A 27,316-nucleotide genomic window follows, 5' to 3' on the forward strand; every position below is an offset into this window, starting at 1 on the left:
GATTGTAGTCTGTAACCAGAGAAACACATTAGTCTGCATGCATGAGCCATTACCTCTGCTCTTCTCCCAAGATCAGAGTCATGGTAGTAGTCATTTCCATTCTTCTTTAGGATATAGGATAAATACCTGATCCTTGAAGGTCTGACCACTGAGACCCCCCCCCCCTATATATCCTATAGGCAGAGAATAAATACTTACTGTGTCATAACCTCCTTATACCAGACTCCTTTACTTGTATTATAATACAGATCGTTGTGTCACAGATGCCAATAGTGATCCTGTAGTAGGGGCAGCAGGGTCAGATCCAGGAGTCATATAATAATCTCGTTATAATAGTCTTTATGATGAGTCCCAATGGTCTGTTGTCACCTTCCAAGGGACAGGTTGTAAAATGAAGCCTGGAAAAGGTCAGATGTGCCTGTAAATGCTGTTAATAGCTGTGGACCCTCACTCATCGAGGTAGATCAATATTAAGACTATATTTTAGGGCTATGAGATTTCATACCTCCCATCCCCTGCACCCGGATGGGTAATATACGCCAGTATAAGGCTGCTCTACATCTGTGCCAGGTTTTAGCCTTCATGGATGTGACTGTATGTTCTGACTGAATAGCACACCAACCTATTTATTCTTTAGTGAGTTGGACCTATAAAACAGGTGACCCTCACACCCCATAGACTATAATGGGGTCCGCTAGGTGTCTTCTGGTTTTATACTGAAGCCTTCGTGCAGGACTTTTCTCTCCTGTTTCTGCAATGGAGACTCCTGCTCAAATCTGAACCTAGTCTGACCTCAAGCACTGAAGGGTCTGCGGTAAGCTTGGCCATACACGCTACCATCATTTTATTTCCCATTCCATAGAGCCGTACATATACACGGTTGTGTGCATTTAGTAGAAGCGGGCCAGACAAAAGCTCCATTGAATATTGCTGAGCTGCCATTCTAAGCACAGCGGCACGTACAGATCCACATGAAGGGTCGGCTCACATGAAACTCCTCTTGTGGCAGAAATTTCGTGCTATTCCTCTTAATGGAGCGTGCAGTATCCCATGTGCTGGCCCCCACTTATATAACTATACAACTCCTATTCAGTCACAGAATAGTCCCGGGTCTGAGACACTTCAGGATTTCTTCTGTAGAATATGTCTGACATAATGTAGATTTATAGCTGTTACTGTAATACACAGGAGATTGTACTGCACAAATCCAAAGCCACATCGGGTCACAGGACGTAAAATGCCAAGTGTTTATGGCATTGTATCTTCCATTGGTTTGGGGGTTTTTTTACCATATTTTGGGAAATTTTCACCAGTAAGACTAACGTGTGTTTCTGGCAGTGTTAGTCTGCGATGTGTGGATGACATTACATAAAATCTCATTTTGCACCCCCGCTGTGTTTCTGAACTTGTGACGTCAGACTGTAAAGCTTTTGCATGATGTAAAATTTTAGATGTGTGAAGGCGCCGTAAGACTACTGTTATGTGCTCAGTATTATGCATCAGTGTTTGTAAGCCAAACCACAAGGGAATCTATAACGGGATGATCTGTGCCCCTCCTGTATTGGAGACACCCATGGTTTGGGGATTCAAAATGTAGCGGCCTAAAGGCATCTTCCCGTGGGACCGCAGCTTTGTAGAGACTTGTGGCATCTAAGGCCTGGTTCACATCTGTGTTCAGGTTTCTGTTCGGGGAATCTGCTTTGGGAACCCCCAACAGAAACTTATCCGCATTAAAAAGCGGTCAGCTAAGAAACCGTACGAACCCCATAGACTATAATAAGGGCTGTGCGGAGAGACAGGTGCTGCTTGCAGGGGAACAGAATGGCCCAAACATAGATGTGAACCAGGCCTTATTAAAAAATAAATGTTGTTGTTTTTCTGCCTGGATTGTCTTTGTGGCTCTGGATTAGCCACAGATTTCACCATTTTTCATGCTTTGCAATGCATATACCTTTAAATTCAGCCGAGTATAATTCACACGCTGCAGTTTTCACATCATGTGTAGATTTTTTTTTCCTGCAGCGCTTGAATGGCCTTTTACTAAAATGTCATCCATATTTTGGTTTCAAAATTGTCAATTGCAATCTTGGGCTTCACCTTAACTTTGATGTTTTCCTCTCAATAGTATTCATAATATCCATTATCATTTACTGTCTATGGCAGGGGTTGTCTGAGGTGACCTCAATGAAGGAGTGGGCATGACGCTGATATTCATCCCTGCCTTCCCGGTCTCTCATGAACATTTTGAGAAGAAGGTGCTTAATAAAAAAAAATCCATTATGTGTAAATGTACTGACATCTGCATATACTGTACAGCTGTACAAGGATTTTCCTATTAGTAACATTTATCTTAAGGGAAGGGGGTAATTGTCTGAAAGTGGGTTTCACCCCCAGTGATCGTTGTCCATAGTTGTAACTACACTTTGAAATGTTGGCAATGTTTCCTTATTACATCCACAGATCCCAAACATGTCCCCTAATATATGGCAGCATGAATGCCGAGGACACTGCTTGCTCAGGTCATTCAGCTTGCCGTTGGCTTGAGATTTGTGGACGTTGCTTGGAGTGCGCCATGTGGATATGGCCGGCTGACTTGTAGACTGTGAGAGGGGTTTAGCCATAAAAAATGAGGTTTACATGTCCATGTACACATTGTGATTGACAACCACATCTCAGACCCGCTACTACTCACTGTGTGTGTATTTCTGATGTAGTCCGAGGCTATGAATGTGCTCGATTTATATTTATTAGTAAGCTGTAATAGAATAGCCGCGACTTTCAGAAACAGATGAATTAAAATAAGATAGAAAGCAACGTTGAAGGGAACGTGCTGTAAGTTTTGCTGCTCCTGTCAGGGGAGGACGCAGACACGTGGCGAGTAGACGGTCCGGCTGTCTTTTGAAGGATCTTTTCTTAAGCATGCATATTGAGATTGTCTGAGCGTGCATCCTAATGTTCATGTCGGCAGGAGGGGGAAGTGCAGCCAAGCTGCCGCAATGTCAGTGTATCTCCGGGAAATCCAACCTGACCGATATCTCCTACGTGAGGTGCCCGTCCTGGAGTAACCGCATCAGGCCCATAGGGTTCACAGGCCTCTGTCACTAAGGCTGGCTTATAGAACCGACATTTGTCACCTTTTTTATTTTCTTTAACTTGCAGCAATTTAGTTTTCATAAAGGTCAATTAAAGCAGGATTGAATACGACTTACCTTTCCTAGAAATGGCAAGATTTTCACATCCTAATTTTGGAGTGTCCAATACTGATAACATTGAGATCCTACCTGTACACCCAAGTGCCGCTGGTCTCTGTCTATAGGATATGGATGTCCCAAGACCTACACGTTTGGATTGCACTTTTTGGTGCTGCTTGTTAAGGTGAGGTTCAGAAATTGGGGTAGATTTATTGAGTTTTCTAGCAGGTTCTTGTTGTGTACTGCCAGTTTTGTGACTTTTTTGACGTATTTGTGGCCACCCAGAAATTGATGTCACTTTTTCCATTAAAGGGGACCTTTCATGGTTTGGGGCACAGGCAATTCTATATACTGCTGAGTTCAGCGTTCTGTCGGCTTTCCCGATCTGTGCCCCGGGTAAAGCGCTATCAGTCCCGATACCGTAGCTCTTCACAGTCAGAAGGGCGTTCCTGACAGTCAGTCAGGTACGTCCTTCTCCACAGCAGCGCCTATAGCGCTGTGCTGTGTGAGCGGGGAGGAAAGCCCCCCTCCCCTCCTTATAATAGTCGTCTATGGATGAGCAGAGGGAGGGGGCGTTCTTCCACGCTCACACTGTACAGTGCTATAGGCGCTGCTGTGGAGAAGGACGTACCTGACTGACTGTCAGGAACACCCTTCTGACTGTGAAGAGCTACGGGACCGGGACCGCTAGCTCCTCACCCGGGGCACAGATCGGGAAAGCTGACAGTGCGCTGAACTCAGCAGTATATAGAACTGCCTGTGCCCCGGACCATGAAAGGTCCTCTTTAAGTGATATGACCCTCTAAAAAAAAAAATTAGCCGCATCTTGTTTTGGTGTAGTGGAGATCAAGACTGGCATAGAGAATCTCCAGTCTTGATGGATCCTCCCCAATAGTAATTATTTTTTATTATTATTATTATTATTATTATTATTATTATTATTATTTAGTATTCAGCCTATTTGCCAGTAGGTTGTTCTTAGTCAGGCCTAGGCCAGCAGTGATCTTTCTTTTTATTCATTTAGCTGGTAGTCCTAGTATATGGTATATAACTTTGTCTCACTTGTGTTGTAAAGTTGGTGGAGTGTGAAAACCAAATCCTAATGGCCAGTATATCATGGTTGTGTTACTTATTATAGGAGTCCTGTGTTACTGTAGACAGTCTCAGGGATCTGCTGGATATGTTTTGGTGGCTGCGAAGGATTTTACTGAACATAATACTCAGATTGGATGTGAACTTGACTTTTTATTTTCTTGCGTTTTATTTAGAAAGTAAATCCATCTAGGAATAGATTTTTTGGAATGAGATTTTTAGTACATACCATTGATTTGGTAAGAGATGGATCCTTGACAGGCGAATAAATTGGAGCATTTGCTCCTTTTAGCACATTCAGGGAATCACAGATTTTATTTATTTTTATTAATGTAGATTGTGCGCCCCATATAGGGATATATATATATAGGGATCACAATGTACTTTTTTTTTTTTTTTTTCCTATCAGTATGTCTTTGTAGAATGGGAGGAATTCGACGCAAACACGGGGAGCACATACAAACTCCTTGTGGATGTTGTTCCTGGTGGCTTTCGAACCCAGGACTCCAGCACTGCAAGACTGCAGTGATAACCACTGAGCCACCGTGTTGCCCCTGATCACAGATTTTTGACCTCTTCAATGGGTTTCTATATTACCCATTCTAGTGGATGATGTCAAGACCCTCCTGACATGTAAAACAATTGGTGAATCTGGCAGCTTCCATATGGTTATTGTACAGGTGAATCTGGCAGCTTCCATATGGTTATAGTTCAGGTGAATCTGGCAGCTTCCATATGGTTATTGTACAGGTGAATCTGGCAGCTTCCATATGGTTATTGTACAGGTGAATCTGGCAGCTTCCATATGGTTATAGTTCAGGTGAATCTGGCAGCTTCCATATGGTTATTGTTCAGGTGAATCTGGCAGCTTCCATATGGTTATTGTACAGGTGAATCTGGCAGCTTCCATATGGTTATAGTTCAGGTGAATCTGGCAGCTTCCATATGGTTATTGTTCAGGTGAATCTGGCAGCTTCCATATGGTTATAGTTCAGGTGAATCTGGCAGCTTCCATATGGTTATTGTACAGGTGAATCTGGCAGCTTCCATATGGTTATAGTTCAGGTGAATCTGGCAGCTTCCATATGGTTATAGTTCAGGTGAATCTGGCAGCTTCCATATGGTTATTGTTCAGGTGAATCTGGCAGCTTCCATATGGTTATAGTACAGGTGAATCTGGCAGCTTCCATATGGTTATTGTTCAGGTGAATCTGGCAGCTTCCATATGGTTATTGTACAGGTGAATCTGGCAGCTTCCATATGGTTATAGTTCAGGTGAATCTGGCAGCTTCCATATGGTTATAGTTCAGGTGAATCTGGCAGCTTCCATATGGTTATTGTTCAGGTGAATCTGGCAGCTTCCATATGGTTATTGTTCAGGTGAATCTGGCAGCTTCCATATGGTTATAGTTCAGGTGAATCTGGCAGCTTCCATATGGTTATTGTACAGGTGAATCTGGCAGCTTCCATATGGTTATAGTTCAGGTGAATCTGGCAGCTTCCATATGGTTATTGTACAGGTGAATCTGGCAGCTTCCATATGGTTATAGTTCAGGTGAATCTGGCAGCTTCCATATGGTTATTGTACAGGTGAATCTGGCAGCTTCCATATGGTTATAGTTCAGGTGAATCTGGCAGCTTCCATATGGTTATAGTTCAGGTGAATCTGGCAGCTTCCATATGGTTATTGTACAGGTGAATCTGGCAGCTTCCATATGGTTATAGTTCAGGTGAATCTGGCAGCTTCCATATGGTTATAGTTCAGGTGAATCTGGCAGCTTCCATATGGTTATAGTTCAGGTGAATCTGGCAGCTTCCATATGGTTATTGTTCCCTTTGCTCTTTTAGTGTTATTTGGCTTCTAGATTTATCATCCTCCTCATTCTCAGATCTTGTATTGTTTGCACGCCCTATATTTTTTGGAAGCCTGCATTTTAATGGGAGAATCAAAGAAATACAGACGAAAAGTCTGACCATGCAAAAAAGATCCTATTAATGTGCTCCCTCCTCTCCTGCCTTTCACAGCCGTTCTAACACTCAGAACAGATTGCAAATATAGGAAAAAAATATCATGGTGTGTATCAGCAGGATTGGTGAACCTTTGTATATTGCGGGTTGGTGCTGTGCCAGTATGATATTTGTGTTACTATTCGGGTTCGGGATTTTCCAATATCCTAGAATTGGAACCGTAGTGTAAAGATCAGTCAGAGGATGCTGCATATGTGACCCATAGCTATGTTTCTTCATCCTTTGTCCCCTCATACTGCCGCTGGGTTCTTATTATGTAACTGATAATGGTTTGTTGGCTTTTTTTTTTTTTTTTGCATTTACAAAGTATTCAAAATGATCTTTTTGGACCAGCTTTGCCATACAAAATTATCTTAACTATAAGGGAAACCCGTCAGCACGTCAGGCAGGCTTATTGGTGGCCTGTTATGTCCTGGGATCAGATACAGTCCTATAGTCATCTCTCCATGTATAAGTGTATATACAGCCACTGCCTGGACCACCCACCACTAGCTGACAGACCAGATAGATGAAAGACAAGTTATACTGAATCCTTTCTCACAAAACTATATGTCAATTTACTCAGCGTCTCCTGACGTGTAACATGAAGGCTACAGGTTGCATTTATAGGTTGGTAGGTTTGCTTTACGTTTTGTACACGGCATGTTCTGTCATTGTACACGTTGCTGATGGCAGTCACTATGGCTCCTCTCTATTGCATAGAGCAAATGCTATACCAAAGTATTCCAGATGGGTTTACTTGTGTTTATTGCAAAACATAATACAACAATCCAGTAAATGCCAATTCACTGCACATTTAAGATGTGGATATTATAGAAGTGGTTATAGACAGGTTTTAGAGTTTATTCTGTTCTGCCTATATGCTTTACAATATCTTTGCGTCTGTCTAAGACCTATGGACACCATAAGGAAGTTTCCAGGTCAGACAATACTGGGTGGGTATGGGGGAATGATTGCCTGGGGTGAGAATAGGTAGCCCCATTGTGAAGGGGCACATCTCTGATGTTAAGGCCCCACGGGACAATTCACAGCGCTATAGCGCTGCAGGAAAAAACGCAGCAGGATCACATCGCAGTTCTTCCCGCAACGCTTTAAACAGAAAGTTTGCTGAGTTTTCCTCTGTGGACTTTCTGTTACCATTATATCTATGGGAAAGCTGCTGGCGTTTCTATAGATATAATTGACATTCTGCGATTTCCAAAACCACGTCCGATTTGGAAATCGCAGCGTATCCGTGCGTATTTGCATGAATCCCATCCACTTTGCAGATACTGTAAAACATCACGTTTTTTCCCCGCGTTGTTTCTCCGGCCCAACACTGCTGACAGTGGTTATGTTGTAAGATAGGACAGACTTAGACGCAGGTTGGGGCCGCAGACGGTTTACCGTAATAACCATCCTGTCACTTCTGGATATTTTTAAATATCTCACAAATTGTTGACTGTCAGCAGTTTCTTTCCCAAACTTGTCACTTTTGTATAAGTCAAAGGCAAATAAGTATCAGTCTGTCTATAAGAAAGCTGCGCTTTTCTGTCTGTATTTTTGGTGCAGTAACAGCACGGACCCCGTTATAGTCTGTGGACGCCGCAGGTTTCCTAAGGTTATGGCTTTTCTATGTGGATTAGGTTTCTGTTCGAGTGGTCCCCAAGCAGACGCATGTACGGATGTGCACTGGGCCTACGCCATACATGACTATGGGGGCTGCTATCACGTCTGAGCTATTCCTTTCCTCTAACAACATTTAGTGATTTCCTTTACTGCAATCTCGTGGCCATAGGTAACAATGAAGTGAAGCTGACTCATTGATGTCTATGGGAGAGTTTTGTAGGCATGCTTTGTGCTGGGAGCCCTGACCTCATCTGCTGTCAGTAGTGGATGTGATGTGGTGTTATTTATAGAGGTGTTCTCTTCTGTAATACGGCCCTGTCCTAGTGGCCAAGAGAGAGATCTAACGTGATAGGAAAATTAAAAAAAAAACAAAAACTTTAAAATATGTTCAAAATAAAATCTTGGTTTAAAAAACAAACAAAAACAATAGATGATTTTCTGCTGAGACCTTCCCTTTAATTCTCTTCTGGGGACTTAAGGAGGACGGGTGAGGCGTCACTAAGAAAGGGCCGGACTTACCTAGTAGACAAAGCAGAGGGGAACGCTGAAGGAAGCAAGGTGGGGGGATGGACGATCTCCTGGGAAACACAACCTAATGCAAAGCAGATCTCAATAGTGATGGAGGAAATTCTGGATTTTATTTATTTTGTAATTTGTGCTAATGTTTCCGTGTCCCTTTTACTATAGTGCCTATGTTAGCTGGTCCTCGCTATGGTGCACAAGGCGATCATGGAGGTTTCCGGCAGATACAACTTCATTCATTCTCATAGTGATGATCATATATTAGCCGCTGTCATAATGTTTCAGATCCGAATTTCTCCCCCCTTTTTCTAGGGAATCTGTTTCTATGTTCACACGGCCACGACTGAGGCTGTAAAAGTTCTGTTTCGTTTTCTGTCCTGTCTATGATAGATCACTACTGGGAAGAGGCCAAAGGGAGTCTGGCTATTGGACATTATATATATATATATATATATATATATATATATATATATATATATATATATATATACTAGAGTTACTAGGGCATTTATAGGGAAACCTGTTCTTCTCCTTTCCAGTAGTGGTGAGCTAATCACATACATGTGGGATCACTGACAGCACAGACCTGCTAAATACGGGGCGAACCATTGCTGTAGTGATCGTCCTGTCTTCATTCAGCTCGCATTGGCCCGTGTATATGGATTTATAGACACAATTGTCGAGGAATGTGTTTATTATTGATCAGGATTTGATCTTTGCCTCCGCGTTAACACTTTTCTAAAAGAACAATTTTCAGACTTGTGACAAACACAAGTGTCCCCATGTGCAGCCCGTGCTTGTAATTCATGGCAGGCCTGTTATAGCACAATTATCTGCAGCCAGCCTCAGTAACCCATGTAACAGACTGACCCCGTAGATGACCTCTGACCTCAAGTCTGAGGTGAACGTTTATTCCCCTCTTATCATTTAGACCTTAACAGTGTCATTGATCTGTGTGATACTGGCCTTAAAGAGGACCTGTCATGGTCCGGGGCACAGGCAGTTCTGTATACTGCTGAGTTCAGTGCACTGTCGCCTTTCCCGATCTGTGCCCCGGGTGAGGAGCTATTGGTGCCGGTACTGTAGTGCTTTACAGTCAGAAGGGGGAGCTGTACAGTGTGAGCCCCCTCTCTCTGCTCACAGTGCTCGTCCATAGACAAATATTATCAGGAGGGGAGGGGGCGTTCCTCCCCGGTCTCAGAGCACAGCACTATAGGCGCTGCTATGGAGAAGGACGAAACCAGACTGACTGTCAGGAACACCCTTCTGTCGGTGAAGAGATCCGGGACTGATAGCCCTTTACCCGGACAGTGCGCTGAATTCAGCAGTATATAGGACTGCCTGTGCCCCCCACCATGAAAGGTCCTCTTTGAAAAAACAAAAATGTAAGATTTTGTCACATTGTATAGCAGTATAGGGATATATATATATATATATATATATATATATATATATATATATATATATATACCTTCTATCTGTCTAAATGTAAAGAAGCTATATGTATAAAGTATAAGAGATATATGTATGTCTATAAGATGTACAACTTCCAGATCTGGAAATAAAGCTAACTCAGCACAAAAAAGACAGGTGAGCCATAGCGGCTGTATGCTACATATACCTGAAATATGTGATAGATAGATAGATAGGAGATAGATAGGAGATAGATAGGAGATAGATAGGAGATAGATAGGAGATAGATAGGAGATAGATAGGAGATAGATAGGAGATAGATAGGAGATAGATAGGAGATAGATAGGAGATAGATAGGAGATAGATAGGAGATAGATAGATAGATAGATAGATAGATAGGAGATAGGAGAGAGATAGATAGATAGATAGGAGAGAGAGATAGATAGATAGATAGGAGAGAGAGATAGATAGATAGATAGGAGAGAGAGATAGATAGATAGATAGATAGATAGGAGATAGATGATAGATAGGAGATAGATAGATAGGAGAGAGATAGATAGATAGGAGATAGATAGATAGATAGATAGATAGGAGATAGATAGATAGGAGAGAGATAGATAGATAGGAGATAGATAGATAGATAGATAGATAGGAGATAGATAGATAGATAGGAGATAGATAGATAGATAAATAGATAGATAGGAGATAGATAGATAGATAGATAGATAGATAGATAGATAGATAGATAGGAGATAGATAGATAGATAGATAGGAGATAGATAGATAGGAGATAGATAGATAGATAGGAGATAGATAGATAGATAGATAGATAGATAGATAGGAGATAGATAGATAGATAGATAGATAGATAGATAGATAGATAGATAGATAGGAGATAGATAGATAGGAGATAGATAGATAGGAGATAGATAGATAGGAGATAGATAGATAGATAGATAGATAGATAGATAGGAGATAGATAGATAGATAGATAGGAGATAGATAGGGAGATAGGGAGATAGATAGATAGATAGATAGATAGATAGATAGATAGGAGATAGATAGGGAGATAGGTGTGTGTGAGACGTCTCTCCATGTCTTCAGTCTTCCGTTTCTCCTTCTCCGGCCTCCTGTACGTGAATGATATTCGTGGCTTAGTGACTATTTCCCGGCTCTCAGCCGCCGCCGCTCGTGTCACTAGTGTAAAGTCTCCTTGTTACTCATGGCAACCGGCAGTGTTTAGCTTTCATATTGGAAATTACATTGAAATAAATTGCTGCTCTTGATCCCATATCAGTACATCTTGTTCAAAGGAGTTATTGGGGTGTTTTGTTTTTTTTTGTCAACTATAAAAACCCCTCCTCTTACAGTGTTAGGGGACACTCATGAATCCTATTTATTTGATGTGATTTTCAGTTTTGGTTAAAGCAAATCTTCAGTGCAGTGAATAAAGCTAATCAAGTGGACAAAGCGTTCAGGTACAGAGCAGACCAGGAATACATGTTATGGCTGCAGATGACCGCGCTGCTACAGGACATGGGGGGCACGGGGATGTCTCCGGCGTGTCGCCCCTGCACCAGCCGTGCTTTTTGCGGATCCTTTCATTCAATGAATGGAAGCCACGGAAGCACGGGCCGCAAAATCGAACAGGAATTGTTACTGTCTGCTTTACGGATTGTCCTTACTGGCCGCAGAGGCTTGGTCGGCACAAAGATGTACCCCATGTGCGATTCGATCAAGTCCCAGAGACACACACCAGTTCTATCACTCAAGGAAGAAAACTTTAGGGTGAGACCCCACTGAAACGTGTTTTTTTTTGGGGGGGGGTTGCAGATTTTGCTGCGGTTATTTGAGCCAAAGCCAACAATGGCTACAAAGGAATGGCTCCAATCTGCTCCACGCAGCCAAATCTTCAGCAACAATAAAGCTGCGTGTCCACCACATTGGGCCTTGGCCTTGTCTGCTTTTTTTCCTTGAGTGGACTCCAATAGTCTAACAATACTGCCAGATACTTTGTTACTGTGGGCTTTGATGTGGCTCCCGTCCCCTTACTTTCATTTCTTGTCCCCCTCACTTGCATATTGTGAAATAAATGAATATCTCTGTTCTAGGCATGGGAAGGGGGGAGTCAGGAGAGCAGGACCCACTGAATGGTGTTGCTAATTTATCATGTTTTTCCCGGCTGATAGACTCCCTTTAAAGCAATGAGAGTGGAGCGACCACAGTGGTCTGATCGAGGAATCTGAGCTTGGGTAAGACTGTGGGAAGGTCGTACTCTGGGGTGACTATGAAGATGTATGGTGGACAAGATCTATCCGTATATCCTCTACACGTGTAAACCTGACGCCTGTTTTACTGCCGCTGGTTTCACCCACAGCTTTGGGCCTTTGCAATGACAAGAATAGAAGCTGCCAAAAACCTGAGGTTTCTGCAGGTGGGCCACTGCAAAAATGGCAATTTTGGGTGTTTTTTTGCTACAGTAGATTTAGGAGTTCAGAATTTCCCTGACACAGCTTTAGGTTTATGTTAGGCTGGCGACCCCACAACAAGCTGCTGAGAGGGGTTTCCAGGTTCACTTTGCGGATGACCTTCTGAATAGGCCGTCTGTGTCAGACCAATGGACTTTCGGGCTATTGAGATTGGCCAAGCTCTGCAGCCTCTTCATGGTTCCCAAGAGTCCATTGACTTGCCTGCCGTCTACTTAGTAGCAATGGTGCAGAATGTGACAGCTTCATCTGTGTTTAGGTAAGGCTGGGTTCACACAGGGTTTTTTGGTCTGGACCAGGCTCTGGACCAAAAGATGGGTAGTCGTGACTAAATGCCAGTGCACTGCCCCGGCATCCAGCTGCGCACTCCGCTCCGGATTAGGCCCAATGAATGAGCCTAGTCGGGAGGAGGGAGTGTCTTCAGGCCGAATCGCAAGGCGAATCCACCTGAAAGCATGAGCATGTCGCTTTTTTTTTCCGGGAGCTGGTAGAAACGGCTCCTGGAAAGAAGACCTGAGCATCTCCCATTGATTTCAGTGGGAGCCATCTTTTGTGATCAGGATTTTTAGGCGGATACGGCCTCAAAATCCTGACCAAAAAACCCTTATACTGCAGAACAGCTGGTAATAGACCGGATGCAGAAAACACACTACAGAGAAGATCCCACTCAGCTCCGGGTCTTCTGCTATGGGTTTGCCCAGAGGTATCAGCAGTCGGACCTGCACCAATCGAAAATTGCTTTCCTATGGTATGGATAAGACATCAGTTTTTGAAATCTGTATAATCCCTTTAATGGCCTTGTTGTATGCCTTTATTTAAGCAGTGTTCATATGGACAAGTTTTTATTCCTGAAACAAAAAAAGGAGGATGAGGGGGGGGGGGGTGCTCACGAGTCAGTAGATGACATTTCTTCTTATTAAAAGCAAGTCCTTTATTAGGTGCAAGAAATGGCGTCTACTGACTGGTGAGCGCCCCCCCCCCCCTTCCCCCATCCTCCTTTTTTGTTTCATTTTTTGCTGTTTTTCTGGGGTTTGTCGAGCACCACCACCACATTGTTAGTCTGTACTTCCGATCCGGACAAAAGTTCAAAGGGGAAACTACCATCTTTCTGCGTACGCATTGGGAAATAGCAGTGCCGTCCTCGTTTTTTCTTTTGTTTTTATTTCTAATGATGTTTTTTTGCAATATGTTTTACCAGATAGTCATGTCACACCAATGTTTCCCACTATAGGAATATCTTATACCTCATGTGAATTATACTGACCGCCAAATGTGCTTCGATATCATAGACTGTAAAGCACAAAAATGTGAAAAGCAGCAGAAAAGCAGTGAATAATCACATTATTTCTGAAGCATTTTCATTTCTTTTCTTTCCCCGCCAGTATTAGTCGCTTTTCTCTGCGCGTTTTCTTATCTGATGGAAGTTCCTTTACCCTTTATAAGTTGGACGGGGCTATGTCTGTAAAGGGCAGCGAATGTTCAGTAGACCTTGCACTTACCTGGACCCACATCTGATGCAGCCCGATCTGGAGTTTCTGTATCTCAGGTGTATTTCTTTGGGTTGCTCTTATAACCCGGTATTGATGTTTTCGCCATCCGGTCTAACAATACGAAGCTGATTCTTGTTGAGATCCCATAAGAATCTAGAATCCAGTGCAAGAAATAGTCGGGAAGTAGCAAGAAAGCAGCGTCATGTGAAGGGGCAAACTATGGAAATCTGGTATAGGACATAGCGGGCTCTTTCTACTCCGAGACCTGAAACATCTGAAACTAGATCCATGACTCATTACATGGCTGATCTGTCATTTCGGTAACCTTAGAAGTGCCGATGATAAAACACTTGACGTATTTCTACAGCTTACACTGAAATCAATGGAGGAATATAAAGCTAGGCATGAAGCGCCCCCTCCTGGTGGCTGCAGGTCGCCTGCTTTCTGTAAGTCACTGAGATGAATCGAGGCTTTCTCTGACAGTCTGTTCTCTCATCCGGGACTGCTTTATTTATTTGGTTTTAATAATCATGAATTATTTTGATCATTTATTATTAAGCAGTATATTATATAGACAGTCAGGAGATTTCCGGTGTGTTATGTCTGTAGCAAAGCTTTATTTCCAGTAATAGTAAATCTATTTGCAATCTACATGGGATTTCTGAGTATTATACGGTTTTCACAAACGGAGGCGAATATCTGTAGTGTGTGAATGTGAGAGTCATGTCAGTAGTGAGGGGTTAACTGCTCTCCACCTTGTACATAGTGCATATATAGTGTATAGTGTGTGTATATAGTATATAGTGTGAGTATACAGTGTGTATATATAGTACATAGTGTGTGAATGTGAGTGTCGTGTCAGTAGTAAGGGGTTAACTGCTCTCCACCTTGTATATAGTGTGTGTATAGTATATAGTGTGAGTATACAGTGTGTATATATAGTATATCGAGTACATAGTGTGTGAATGTGTCATGTCAGTAGTGAGGGGTTAACTGCTCTCCACCTTGTACATAGTGCATATATAGTGTATAGTGTGTGTGTATATAGTGTGAGTATACAGTGTGTGTATATATAGTACATAGTGTGTGAATGTGAGTGTCGTGTCAGTAGTAAGGGGTTAACTGCTCTCCACCTTGTATATAGTGTGTGTATAGTATATAGTGTGAGTATACAGTGTGTATATATAGTATATCGAGTACATAGTGTGTGAATGTGTCATGTCAGTAGTGAGGGGTTAACTGCTCTCCACCTTGTACATAGTGCATATATAGTGTATAGTGTGTGTGTATATAGTGTGAGTATACAGTGTGTATATATAGTACATAGTGTGTGAATGTGAGTGTCGTGTCAGTAGTAAGGGGTTAACTGCTCTCCACCTTGTACATAGTGTATATATAGTGTGTGTGTATATAGTATATAGTGTGTGTGTGTATAGTATATAGTGTGTGTATAGTATATAGTATGAGTATACAGTGTGTATATATAGTATATCGAGTACATAGTGTGTGAATGTGAGCGTCATGTCAGTAGTGAGGGGTTAACTGCTCTCCACCTTGTACATAGTGTATATATAGTGTGTGTATATAAAGTATAGTATATAGTGTGTGTATATAGTATATAGCGTGTGAAATGACCAATACTTTAAAAAAGTTTTTTTTTGTTTTTTTTTGTAGTTACTAAAACATTTTTGATATGCATTTCTTCATCAAAAGTGCAGAAAAATGGCAAACAACCCCCCCCCCCCCTTAAAACGTAGACCCCACAGTGAGCCGTAGAAAAAAACACACTACAGAAAAGACCGTGGTAGAAACAGATCACATTTTTTTTTCTGCAGAGTTCTGCTCCCACTATACGGAAATCTCTAGCGTTTCCATAGGTCTGATTGATACGAAAACACAGTTTTTCTGCTGCAGATTTTTTTTTTTTCACTTTCACTTTGCAGGTAATGTAAAACACTGTGTTTTTGCAACATGGGGTCCCCAACCTAAAATAGCAAAAAGCAGCTTAAGGGTAAGTTCATACGGCGGTTCTTTGGTCTGGAACCTGAAACGGAGGCCACCTGAGGTTCTGGACCAAAAAACAGGCAGCCGCGACTGAATGCTGGTGCACTGGCATTCAGTCGCGCACTTCGCTCTGGATTAGGCCCAGTGAATAGGCCGAATCGTGAATGAGCAGATCCATTCTTTTTTTCCGTGAGTCAGAAGACACTCGCTCCTCCTGCCTAGGCTCATTCATTTGGGCCTAATCTGGAGCGGAGTGCGTGACTGGATGCTGGTACAGTACAGTACAGTGTATCGGCATCAAGTTGCGGCTACTCGATTTTTGGTTGGGAAACTGAGGCGGCCTCCGCGTCAGTTTCTGGACCAAAAAACCCTGTGTGAACTTACCCTAAGGCCAGGGCTATGATGGGACTTTTTGTTGCGTGACTAATTGATTTCAGCCGTTCATCTGCAGCCCCAGTGAATGCGCTGACTCCTGGGCTGACACTCAATAGCTAAAATCTAGGCGTTGTGCTACAAAAAGTGTCAGGGTAGTCCCAGCCTAAATCTTGTGCGGCGTTTTACACACATTTGAAGAGCTGGGACCACACGTGGTGCAAACACTGCTTTGTTTTACAGATTCTAGCGAATCCCATCCACACATTACAGTAAAATACGTGTGGTGGAAACTCTGCCATTCCCAAAATTGTTGCAGTTTTGAAAATCACAACATATCACTTCCACCTACAGAAATGCAGGCAGTTTCCCTATTGTTATCATGGAAGCAGAAAGTCTGCAGAGGAAAACTGGGAAAGCGAGGTGGGAAAAAACTCCATGTGTTGCAGCTACAGATCTTCCCGTTGTGTGGTTTGTTGTTTGTGTGTTTTTGTTTTTTTGCTGCAGCTGCTACATGTGAACTGAGCCCAAGTGCTTTGTTTTTATTTAAACAATTACTCACCAAAAGTGTGTGTTAAAAAATAAATAAATGAATGAATAAAAACCCCTCAATAAATGCCCCTCCCTTATGATGTTTCCGCATTGAGGTTTTTCCCGATTTTATTGTTTTTGCCACGTGGTGTTAACAGTTCCTGCCAAGCCCATCCATGCATTGCAGAAAAATAATCACAGCAGAAATGCTACAAAAATACTGGAAATGGCAGCATGTCCACTTATACCTACCGAAATGCTGGCGGATTCCTTATAGGTATAATGGAAGTAGAAAAACCACAATGTGTTTCTGCCACAATTTTTTTTTCCTTGCAACGCTTTTTCACTACACGGGTCTTTAGTCTAAGGGTGAGGCCACACATTGCCAAAAAGCGTTTTGTTTTGCGTTTCTCCGGAGCAGAGTCTTTGTTGAAGGCACTGGACTATATGGGGACGCAGAGGCACCAAATAATGTCTGTGCTGGGTGATTCCAGGCGGGGTTTGTAGGTAGGAGTTATATGTATTCTATAATGTAAGAATAATCACTTTACTTTGAAGTTGGAAAACTTTTTTCTGACTTCAGTCAAAGTTGTTTGTGACTCTTACTCCGTTCCCACAGCGCTGTATCCGGATGTACCCTGCACATCTACAGTATGTATTGTAAATGGTGGCCATGTGCGGGGACCTCAGGGAAAGAGACCACAGATTCCTGGAGATCAGTCAGTCCATTGACTTCAATAAAGAAAGTGGCCGACACATATACAGGGAAAGAAGGGCCCCGGCACTCCCCTGGGACCGTCACCTGTTAGATGCTATATCCCATGAGTGTCAGTGGACTAGGTATTGAATTGATCCTGTATCCCCCTCTGCAGGTTTATACAGCATATCATATACGATTCTGCTACTGGCTGATATGATACAACCTTGTACAGACGTGATAGTCTATATACCTTATATCTGTGGGCAAACAGGACAGGATTAGCCAAGGTTTTAGTAATGTGACCGGCATGTTCCATGGGACCTAGCTGTGAAACTACAACTCCCATCATGCTCCATTCACTTCCATGTGTTCTCCGAGAACAGCAGAGTCAGTATGCATGCTGGGACTTGTAGTCTGACAACAGCTGGAGTGCCGAAGGTTGCCACCGCTCTCACATCTGTACTACATAATGGGATCTTGGAAGCCGACAGCTTAATACATAGGATATCAGGACAAACATGGCGGCCTCTTCTGTAAGTGCGGAGTCTCCGGCCTATCTACTAAACTTATGTAGACCTGTATCGCTCTTTTGTATTGAAGGCACGGACTGGTTGTCGCTAGAAACAATGGGATTTGTTTTATGATATTGACTCGCCAATTCGGCCATCTTTGTGTGGCCTCCCTGTTTTACTAGCACTTAGTCTGTGTATGGGATGTTACAAGTCCTAGCGTATAATCCAGCGCGTGTTTTCTAGTGCGAGGCGGCCTGGGAAGGAATGCTGGTGGATAAATAAGTGGCCAACCTCTGCATGACCTGTCTGCAGCTTCGCTCTCCTTGGGCTACAGCTCCACCTTGTGATATTTACATAGGACCCAATCTCAAGGCACAAAAACACCTTTACTTCTCGCTTTTCTTAGATACTTTATGAATGAAGAAACAATGATTTGTATTTCCATCTAGTTTCCATCTGACTTTATTACGGACTTGTTAGTTTTCTTTTATTCTGAACTAGTCACATTTTTTGTTTGGTTTCTCAGAAAACCACAAGAAACAGCAAAGACCTTGGTGTGCGCTGGGAGGAGGTGGCGTTTGAGAAGTTGTTGTTTTTTTTCTGGGTCCCACGCTGACTTTCTGCTTTTAGAGATGAAAGAAATCAATTGTAATAATGGACTTTCCTGGAGACGTTGCGAGTCGTGTAGTTTGTACCTTATGGGAAGATCCGGAGAGATTTTATTTGTTCTTTTATTTACACCTGTTGTGTCTCGTATCATTGTCACTGGATCCAGATACTTGTTGACCATGTCTGTACACAGCAGGAGCTCTTTGCAACAGATGTTTCCTTCAGCTTCAAGATTTCACACCATTTAACCCTTTTGCAGACATACAGTTATATATATATATATATATATATATATATATATATATATATATATATATATATATATATTATAATTTTTTTTTTTTTTCTCCCAATTCCTTCCAAGAGCCATAACTTTTATTTTTCGGCCAATGTTGCTGTATATCGGGACTTGCTGAGCCAGTTGTATTGTGTAATGGCACCAACTTAAGGGGACGCACATTGATTGTATTTAAAAACAAACAAACAACTTTTATTTTTGTAGTGTAATAATTAGAGATGAGCGAATACTATTGGAAACTCCGGTTTTGAATAGCACGCGCCCATAGGAATGAATGAACGTAGCCGGCACGCAGGGGGTTAAGCGGTCGGCAAAGTCTGTGTGATGGCCACTTCCATTCATTCCTACGGGCGCGTGCTATCGGAAACGGGAGTTACGAATAGTACTCGCTCATCTCTAGTAATAATGACATTAACTTTGTTCCATGTGATTTTCGCGATACCACATTTTAGTGTTTTTGTTTTGTTTTTTTTTCACCCCTCCCCCCCCATGCTTTATGTAGCCCTATTATGTCACCTGTAAATTTTTTTTTTTTTTTTTTTGTGCTATTTTGCGGGTTTTGTTTAATTTTGTGTGTGTGCGGAAGATTTTATTATATTTTTTTTTTATTTATTTTTTTTAGGCTGGGGCCCCACATGGCGTAAACACCGCAGTTTGTCCGCGGCAGAAATGCTGTGGATAAAAAAAAAAAAAAAAAAACACAAAAATCATTTTACAGTCACTGCGAGGTGTGGATGGGATTTAGTGGTTTTGGAAATGGCCGCATGTTTATTAGACTTACGGAAATAATTGTAACACAAAGTGCACCGATGAAATTTCTAAGGACTTTCTGTGAAAACTGCTGCGGGACAAATTGCAATTTGTTGCCGCCACGGTTTTTCTCCGCAGCGCTTTTTTGCTGTGGCCCATTGCGAGGGGCCTCAGCCTCAAACTTTATTTTTAGCCTAGTCTGTTTAGGAGACTTGAAGATGTCTCTGGCTGTCATGATAAGCCCTTGGCTCCCCACAGTTAGGCCAGGTTCACACTGGGTATTTTGGACCGGAATCTGAGGCGTGGGCTGCCTCAGGTTTCGGTCCAAAATAGAGGGTAGCTGCGACTGGATGTCATTGTAGCTCACCGGCATCCAGTCGCAGAACTGTGATCTGGATTGAATGGGCCTAGTTGGGAGGAGGGAGTGTCTGCAGGTGGATTCGCGAGGCGGCTTCACTTGAAGAATGAGCATGTCCGGAACAAACGGCTCCCACTGAAATCAATTGAGGCCGAATTCGCCTCAAAATCCTCCATGTGACTCAGCCTTATGACAAGGGTGGGTGGTAGGGGGGTTCAGTAAGTTAGTGGGACCCTCCCTCTGTTTGGCCTCTCTGATGTTCCCGTCATTATCAGGGCTGTAGAGGAGGGGTCAGAGTTTTGGAGACCAGTTTTGGGTGAAGTAAAGAAAAATAAATATTTACCGACCCCGGCCTCAAAATTAGAATGATTGACATTTCTTGGTTGTTATATGATGGATGTGTTACGTTTCCTGGCTGGGCGGGTGGATGGGACGGCTGCTTATGTTTTATATGTTCTATAGACTCCACATTATTAGTGATACAGATTATTCTCTCCATCATTTTCATTGTGCGGTCCAGTATCGCAGCCTCTCGGTGCACGGACACAGTCTGGCCCACATGACTCACAGCAGAGATATAAAGGTCACGTTTTACTGAATTTTTTTATTGCATTTTTATTGTAAACTATCTGCACTAAGTGAAATATAAAAACTGTCTACAGGTAGCAATGACTTTGGTGTTTGCATATATTTTGGCCTGGACTGTTTTCAGTTGTAAAGTCACTTAAAGGGAACCTCTTTTTTAGATTTTAGGGGACTAAAGCAACTCGTGGTCTAGCACCCTAAAACCCAGTTACAGGTTCTCATTACAAAATTACAATATTCTCTGTTAGGAACTCTTATACAATAAGGGGAATTGTTCATAAAACACTTTGTATGTAATCCATTAAGCTGTAGATAACTTGTAACACATTGTTGTCCATTGCAGGAGGCCAAATCGGGGTTAATGTTTTGCATTTTCTCTCTTTTTAGGTTGGCGGTAGTTGTCGGTCACGGCTGCACGGGTTGGTGTATGAACCAAATATTTCAGGAGCGTTTGTGTTTCAGAAGATGATAAAGAAATGATAGCAGCTCCAGAAATCCAAGCTGACTTCAATCTCCTCCAGTAAGTCACCACCAAGCCCTCAGTTTCCCTTTTTCTTACCTCCTTTAAAGGGATCCTATCATACAAACCCTTTTTTTTCCCTTAGTAACACGTCGGAATAGCCTTAAGAAAAGCTATTCTTCTCCTACCTTTCCTTGTCTTCTTCGCGCCACCATTCCGTAGAAATCCTGTTTTTTTTTTTTTTTGTCAGTATGCAAATTAGTTCTCTCACAGCACTGGGGGTGTCCCTAATGCTGCCAGAGAACTCTCTCCAGCACCGCCTCCATCTTTGTCAGCAACGTTCTCTTCAGCCTCTTCTTCCGGCAGTGGCTTGTAACTTCTAGGACTCTGGCAGAGCAGACTCTTTTCTCGTAGCCTGTGGGCATGCTGCAGTCTGCTCTGCCTGAGGCCTAGAAGTTACAAGCCACCGCTGGAAGAAGAAGACACTGCTGACAAAGGTGGAGGCAGCACTGGAGAGTTCTCTGGCAGCATTGGGGACGCCTCCAGTGCTGTTTGAGGGCTGAGGCCCGCCCCCAGTGCTCTGAGAGAACTCTTTTGCATACCGACAAAAAACAGGATTTCTATGGAATGGCGGCGCGGAGAAGACAAAGGTAGGAGAAGAATAGCCTTTCTTAAGGCTATTCCTACTTGTTAGTCAGAAAAAAAGGGGTTGTGTGATAGGATCCCTTTAATGCAAGCAAGGAAACTGGAACAATCATAATTGTTGTGTGCAATACAAACGATATAGACATGGTGTACGTATCCGTTCACCCTAAATATTCTGACTGAGGTACCGAGCTGCAGCCAAAAAATGGTACAATTGATGGGGCGTTTTTGAAATCCCATTGATGTCAGAGGGCACCTGGCCGCTATACAGAGACTGGAGCCAAATAAGGGTCAGACCATAAATAAATACATTCCTGGCCAACCCGTTATAATGGTGTTTGCAGTTTCCCTGCACTGTTAGGGACTCTGCGCTGGGCATAAAAATAGCCAAATGGGAGACTTGCCCAGCTTGCCGAATGGTTGTATCTCCAGGGGATCCAAAAGCGATAATGACTCCTATAAATCTATCCAATGCTCCTTCAGATGGAATACGCTGATGTGGCACAAGTTGCTGCTGGTTGACTTCGAACATTAGACCTAAAGGGTTTTAACTAATTGTCAGTGACTGTAAAGGCCTGTTCACACAGTGGACTTCGAGTAAGTCAGAAGCATAAATTCTGGAAAAATCTGCTGCTGAATTAACAAATTCTATGTCAAATTCTGCAAAGGCGACATTTTCCCATTTATTTCAATGTGAGTCCCCGATCGGAATCCAAAGGAGGATCAACAATGAAAACAATCAGCTAGTGGAAACAAACGGCCTGCCTATGACATGAATGGAGGCCGAATTCAGATGACGTTTGGAGATGATTTTTACGTGGACTCCACCTCCTAATCAGCTCCAAACTCTTCTGTGTGAACAAACCCTGAGGATAAGTTCACACGGAGATTTTTGGTCAGGATTTTGAGGCCGTATCCGCCTCAAAATCCTGAGCAAAAAGAAAGATCCCATTGAAATCAATGGGAGACGGTCAGGTCTTTTTTCCAGGAGACGTTTTTTTCCAGCTCCCGGAAAAAGAAGTGACACGCTCATTCTTCAGTCCGAGTCGCCACGCGATTCAGCCTGAATACTCTCCCTCCTCCGGACCAGGCTCATTCATTGGGCCTAATCTGGAGCGGAGTGCGAGGCTGGATGTCGGTGCAGTGCATCGGTTTTGTCGCGGCTACCCGTTTTTTGGTTCGGAATCTGAGGCGGCCTCCACCTCAGGTTCTGGACCAAAAAGCCCCGTGTGAACTTACGCTAAGGCAAGTATTTGCAAGTAGTGGAAACTGCTAAATGATTATTATAAATGAGTGCAGAGAGCAGGTACGTGCGGCATCTCCACCAGGGTGAACTTTCCTCCTTGTCACAATTATGATCCTTATTTTATGGAGATTGTGGTAGAAATTAACACAATAGGACTTAGACCACACACAATCAAAACCTTGCTGAATGTCTGCAATCTGTGCACCCCCTCCCCATTACAGATTTCAACTTTTACATTGTGAAAAGTGAAATCCACAGGTATAACACAGCAAACATTGACATGCTGCGGATTTAAAACCCAATGTGTTTGTTTTTTTATATATTTACAAATCTTCTGGATGGGGTTTAGATCCCGTCCTCTATAGGGACACTGTATCCAAATGTGTAACTTGCAGCAATTTCTCTAAAATAAGTATTGTATATATTTTACTTAACAGACCCCTGGATCCTTCTCTCCATGATATGGGTCCACTGTCCTGCAATGCAGGCCCCAGGTAAGTTTCTATCCCTTCTAATACTGTCACAATGAGTTTGTTATTCAGGGGCTTTTCCCATCTCAGGGTTTCAGCCGCCTTTCTGTCTGCACTCCCCTAAACTTCTTGGTTTTCAACTCAGTCCAGCTCCTTGCTTGTTGGAAATTTATCCAGTCCAGTTATCTATGGATTTACATACAGATCAAAAAGCTTATCAGGGCTTAGCAACTGAAAGCAATATGCAGAAAGGAGGAGAGAATGGAATATAGATTACCCTTCTAAGGGTCGGAGTCATCAGCAAGGTAGATAAAACAATGTATTAAAGAGGGACCTGTCGTGTCCTTCTGCACATGCGGTTTTATAGTTTTATATATCTCTAGACTAGAAGGCTGACAGCGTGCTGAATTCAGTGCACGGACGTCTTTCCCGTTCTGTACCCCAGGGCTGGAAATATCAGTGCCATTAGTTTCAGCACCGATCTCTGCCCACCGCCAGAAGGGTGTTCCTGACAGTCTAGTCATAGTCCTGTACTGTCAGAGGGGGGCGTTCATCACAGCTCGGCAGCAAAGAACGCCCCGTCCTCCCAGTCCAAGGCTGATGACGAGCACTGTCAGGAGGGACGTTCCTCATAGCCCAACTAGACTGTCAGGAACGCCTTCTGGCGGTGGGGAGAGATCGGTGCCGAAACTAATGACACTGATATTTCCAGCCTCAGGGCACAGAACGGGAAAGGTCTCAGTGCACTGAATTCAGCACTGTCTGCTTTCTAGGAGGACACGAAAGGTCCTCTTTAAGTAGAACATAAACTACAAGTCTGAAAATGATTCTTGAGATGGGAATACCCTTTAGGCTGTGGCCCTACGTTGCAGAAACGCAGCCTCTTTTGTTGCAGATTTTGCTGCAGTTTTTTGAGCCAAAGTCTGGAGTGGATTGAAAAGGAATGGAAGCTATAAAGGAAGATCTTAGATGTTTCCCTTCTGTTAAATCCACTCCTGACTTTGGCTCCAAAATCTGCAGCAAAATCTGCAAAAACAAAAAAAAGCTGCGTTTCTGCAACGTGGAGTCTTCTCCTCAAGGTGCTTTCCAGGCAAACTTTTTTGATTTGCCATCTTTAGAATCGGTGAAGCTCTGACACCCATTAGCCCCACAAATCAGCCGATATACATAACCGTGGCTTTAAACCGAAGTGCACAGAAGTGGAAGCCAACAGCTCCACCTACTGTGTATGTGGCAGGTAGTGGTTACTGCAGCTCGGCTTCTATTGATTGGGATACGGATCTGAGCTGTAGAAATCACTTTTTGCCATTACAGAGTGGACAGACCTGTCTAGTGATATCACAATGACTGATCTTCACATATCAGCCGGACTGCATGGCGTTAGACCCTCCCCTGCCTGATATTGGTCATTTATTCTAGCGATAGATTGTCAAAAAAATATTGCCTGGAAATCTGATCTAAATAGAAAAACCGTTTTAAATAGGAAACCTTAGTTAATTTATTTTATGAAATTTTGTTTGTTTTTTTTCAAGCCTGACAGAACATTTGACACGTTGTGCACATTCATGGAGATTCACACAATTTGTTTCTCCTTCAGCCGTGCTACAAAATAACATTTTTGGCAGATGCTGATAAATCTTGTAAGGTTTAGGAAGAGAATGCATTTTCATTCTGACTGTAGTAATGGTAAAAAATCCGACTAATGATAAAAACCTAAACCTCTCCTATTACGGTATTATTTATAAGCTAATTGATGTAATTCATGGGAACTATTTTATATCCTTTAATTCATAGGGAAACAGAAACTCATTTCTCATCAGATACCGACTTTGATGACTCTGAAGGAAAAATCCCAAAGCAGGGTAAAGGGAAGGTATGGTGATGTTTGTAATAATTGTAAGACTATCCATGTATAGCTGTAAGACCTAGTGAGTGCGAGCCCGGCTTGTGTTAGAGATGCCATGGCCACTAAAGCATGGGAATTACCGAATGCTAATACATTACAGATTTGGTTTAAAATTATGTTTTGGGATGCAGAAATGTAAAACCGTATAGGACACATACACTGGTACCATATCCACAGGATACGACGGGGGTAGGCAACCTTCAGTACCCAGCTGTTGTAAAACTACAACTCCCAGCATGCATACTTGCTCTGCTGTTCTTGACACTGCCGTGGAAGTGAATGGAGCATGCTGGGAGTTGTAGTTTCACAGCAGCTGGAGAGCCAAAGGTTGTCGACCCCAGAGATAGGAGATAAGTGTCTGCCCGCTGCGGGTCTCACTGCCGGAATCATCAGAGTAGGATTCCCCACATTTCCTTTGTGAATAAAGGAACCAGCGCTCCATTCACTTCTATGGGACTGTCAGATTTGAGCACACTGCTATAGAAGAGAATTACACCCGACCTCTATTCACACAGGCGACTCCTATTGTCGATATTCCCAGGCATCAGAAACGTATTCCCTGTCCTGTTAGTGCGTCCTGAGGTTTCAGAGCAGAAGTCGTTAATTTAGGCCAAGTTCATGTTTTCAGTTGTAATGTCTGTTCCCCTGAACCATCCTAGATAAACTCTCTTCTCACCCTGATGCTGACAGAGCTTACAGCTAAACTGATTTTTGAGCCAACCTGTTTTTAAGTTCTGCCATAGTCAGGGAAGGAAAACTTAATCCATCATTTGAAAATAATTGGTGGTTAAAAATCTGAACTAATTTGATTGCGTTCTTTCTGTGGACTGTACAGTAACCGTGTAACCAAACGGCATTCATCTGTCCTAACAGAAAGGAAAGAAAGGCGCTGCAGAGAGAAATAAAGGCGCATCCCTGCGAGCTGGGGGTCCCAATTGGATGAATGGACACCATCAACAAAATGGAGTGGAAAACATGATGCTTTTTGAAGTTGTTAAAATGGGAAAAAGTGCAATGCAGGTGATTGATTTATTTATTACACTTTCTTGCAGAATATTACTTCTGTCATTCATTTGCAGTATCGAAAACATTTAGCTGCTTGTTGTTGCATGACCATCTATTCCTCACTCGAAAATATCTTGGGGGCAAAAGACAGGTGCACAGCGCTCTCCTGTCATCTAATGCTCCCATGGGTGTGTTTTATAATTATTTTAATTATAGTTCAATATTCTCTAGATCACTGAATATAATTTTAATAATTTTTGTCACACTTTATTTTATTTTTTTCAAATTTTTAGCAAGGGACTGGATAAATCCATTAGATTAGTTTTAATAAATAACCAAACACTAAAGGGGTTATTTGCTATCCAATACTGATGGCCGATTCAATAACCAAGAGCGGCGCAGAGATGCTGTTCAGGTAGTGCCAGGTGCTGTACACTTCCCATAAGATTTGTAGAGGTGGATTTGGGATTGCAACTCTACCCCATAGGCATTGATAGTGCAAGAACCTAAATCCACCCCTGCAGTTTATATAGAGATTGAGCAGCATAGCTCGATCTGATCTGAGGGGTTCTTGGGTGTTGGACGATCGCAGATCTAATATTGATGGCTTATCCAATATTAGTAACTGGGTAACCCTTTTATTACCTGTTACACTTTGGCATTGCCGAATAGATCTCAAGCAGGCACGCCATTGTTATTAATATCTTCCAAGGTAACTTGTTGAATCCTGCTGCACTGATAGGCTGACAAATAAGGGTTCATCTTGTTAGGTGTTGCTATTGACATTTGCATTTTGTGGGTTAGCACAAAACATTGCCACAAATAATGGTGTATGCTCAGCTACCACACTTACTGCTCTATCACAGTGAGGTCGTGCAGGAACTACTGGCGAGCAGCACACTCTGCTATGTTACATCTCTTTAAAGGGATCTTATCATTGGATACCTTTATTTCTGACACATAGGAATAACCTTAGGAAAGTCTCCTCTTCTCCTACCTTTAGATGTCTTCTCTGCGCCACTGTTTGGTAGAAAT

At 42.7% G+C, this 27,316-nt stretch overlaps 1 protein-coding gene across 1 annotated transcript in view; it reads left to right on the forward strand.

Moving 5' to 3' along the window:
• Positions 1 to 27,316, forward strand: part of STAG2 (STAG2 cohesin complex component) — a 61,019-nt gene that overhangs the window by 6,566 nt on the left and 27,137 nt on the right. Inside the window, exons 2-5 of the mRNA XM_075260619.1 lie at positions 20,937 to 21,069; positions 23,338 to 23,394; positions 25,165 to 25,243; positions 26,150 to 26,296. Of these exons, the coding sequence (XP_075116720.1) occupies positions 21,026 to 21,069; positions 23,338 to 23,394; positions 25,165 to 25,243; positions 26,150 to 26,296 (327 nt within the window). The 5' untranslated portion in view covers positions 20,937 to 21,025. The remainder of the gene's footprint in view (positions 1 to 20,936; positions 21,070 to 23,337; positions 23,395 to 25,164; positions 25,244 to 26,149; positions 26,297 to 27,316) is intronic.

This window comes from Leptodactylus fuscus, chromosome 11 (assembly GCF_031893055.1).
Source record: "Leptodactylus fuscus isolate aLepFus1 chromosome 11, aLepFus1.hap2, whole genome shotgun sequence".
Taxonomy (NCBI): domain Eukaryota; kingdom Metazoa; phylum Chordata; class Amphibia; order Anura; family Leptodactylidae; genus Leptodactylus; species Leptodactylus fuscus.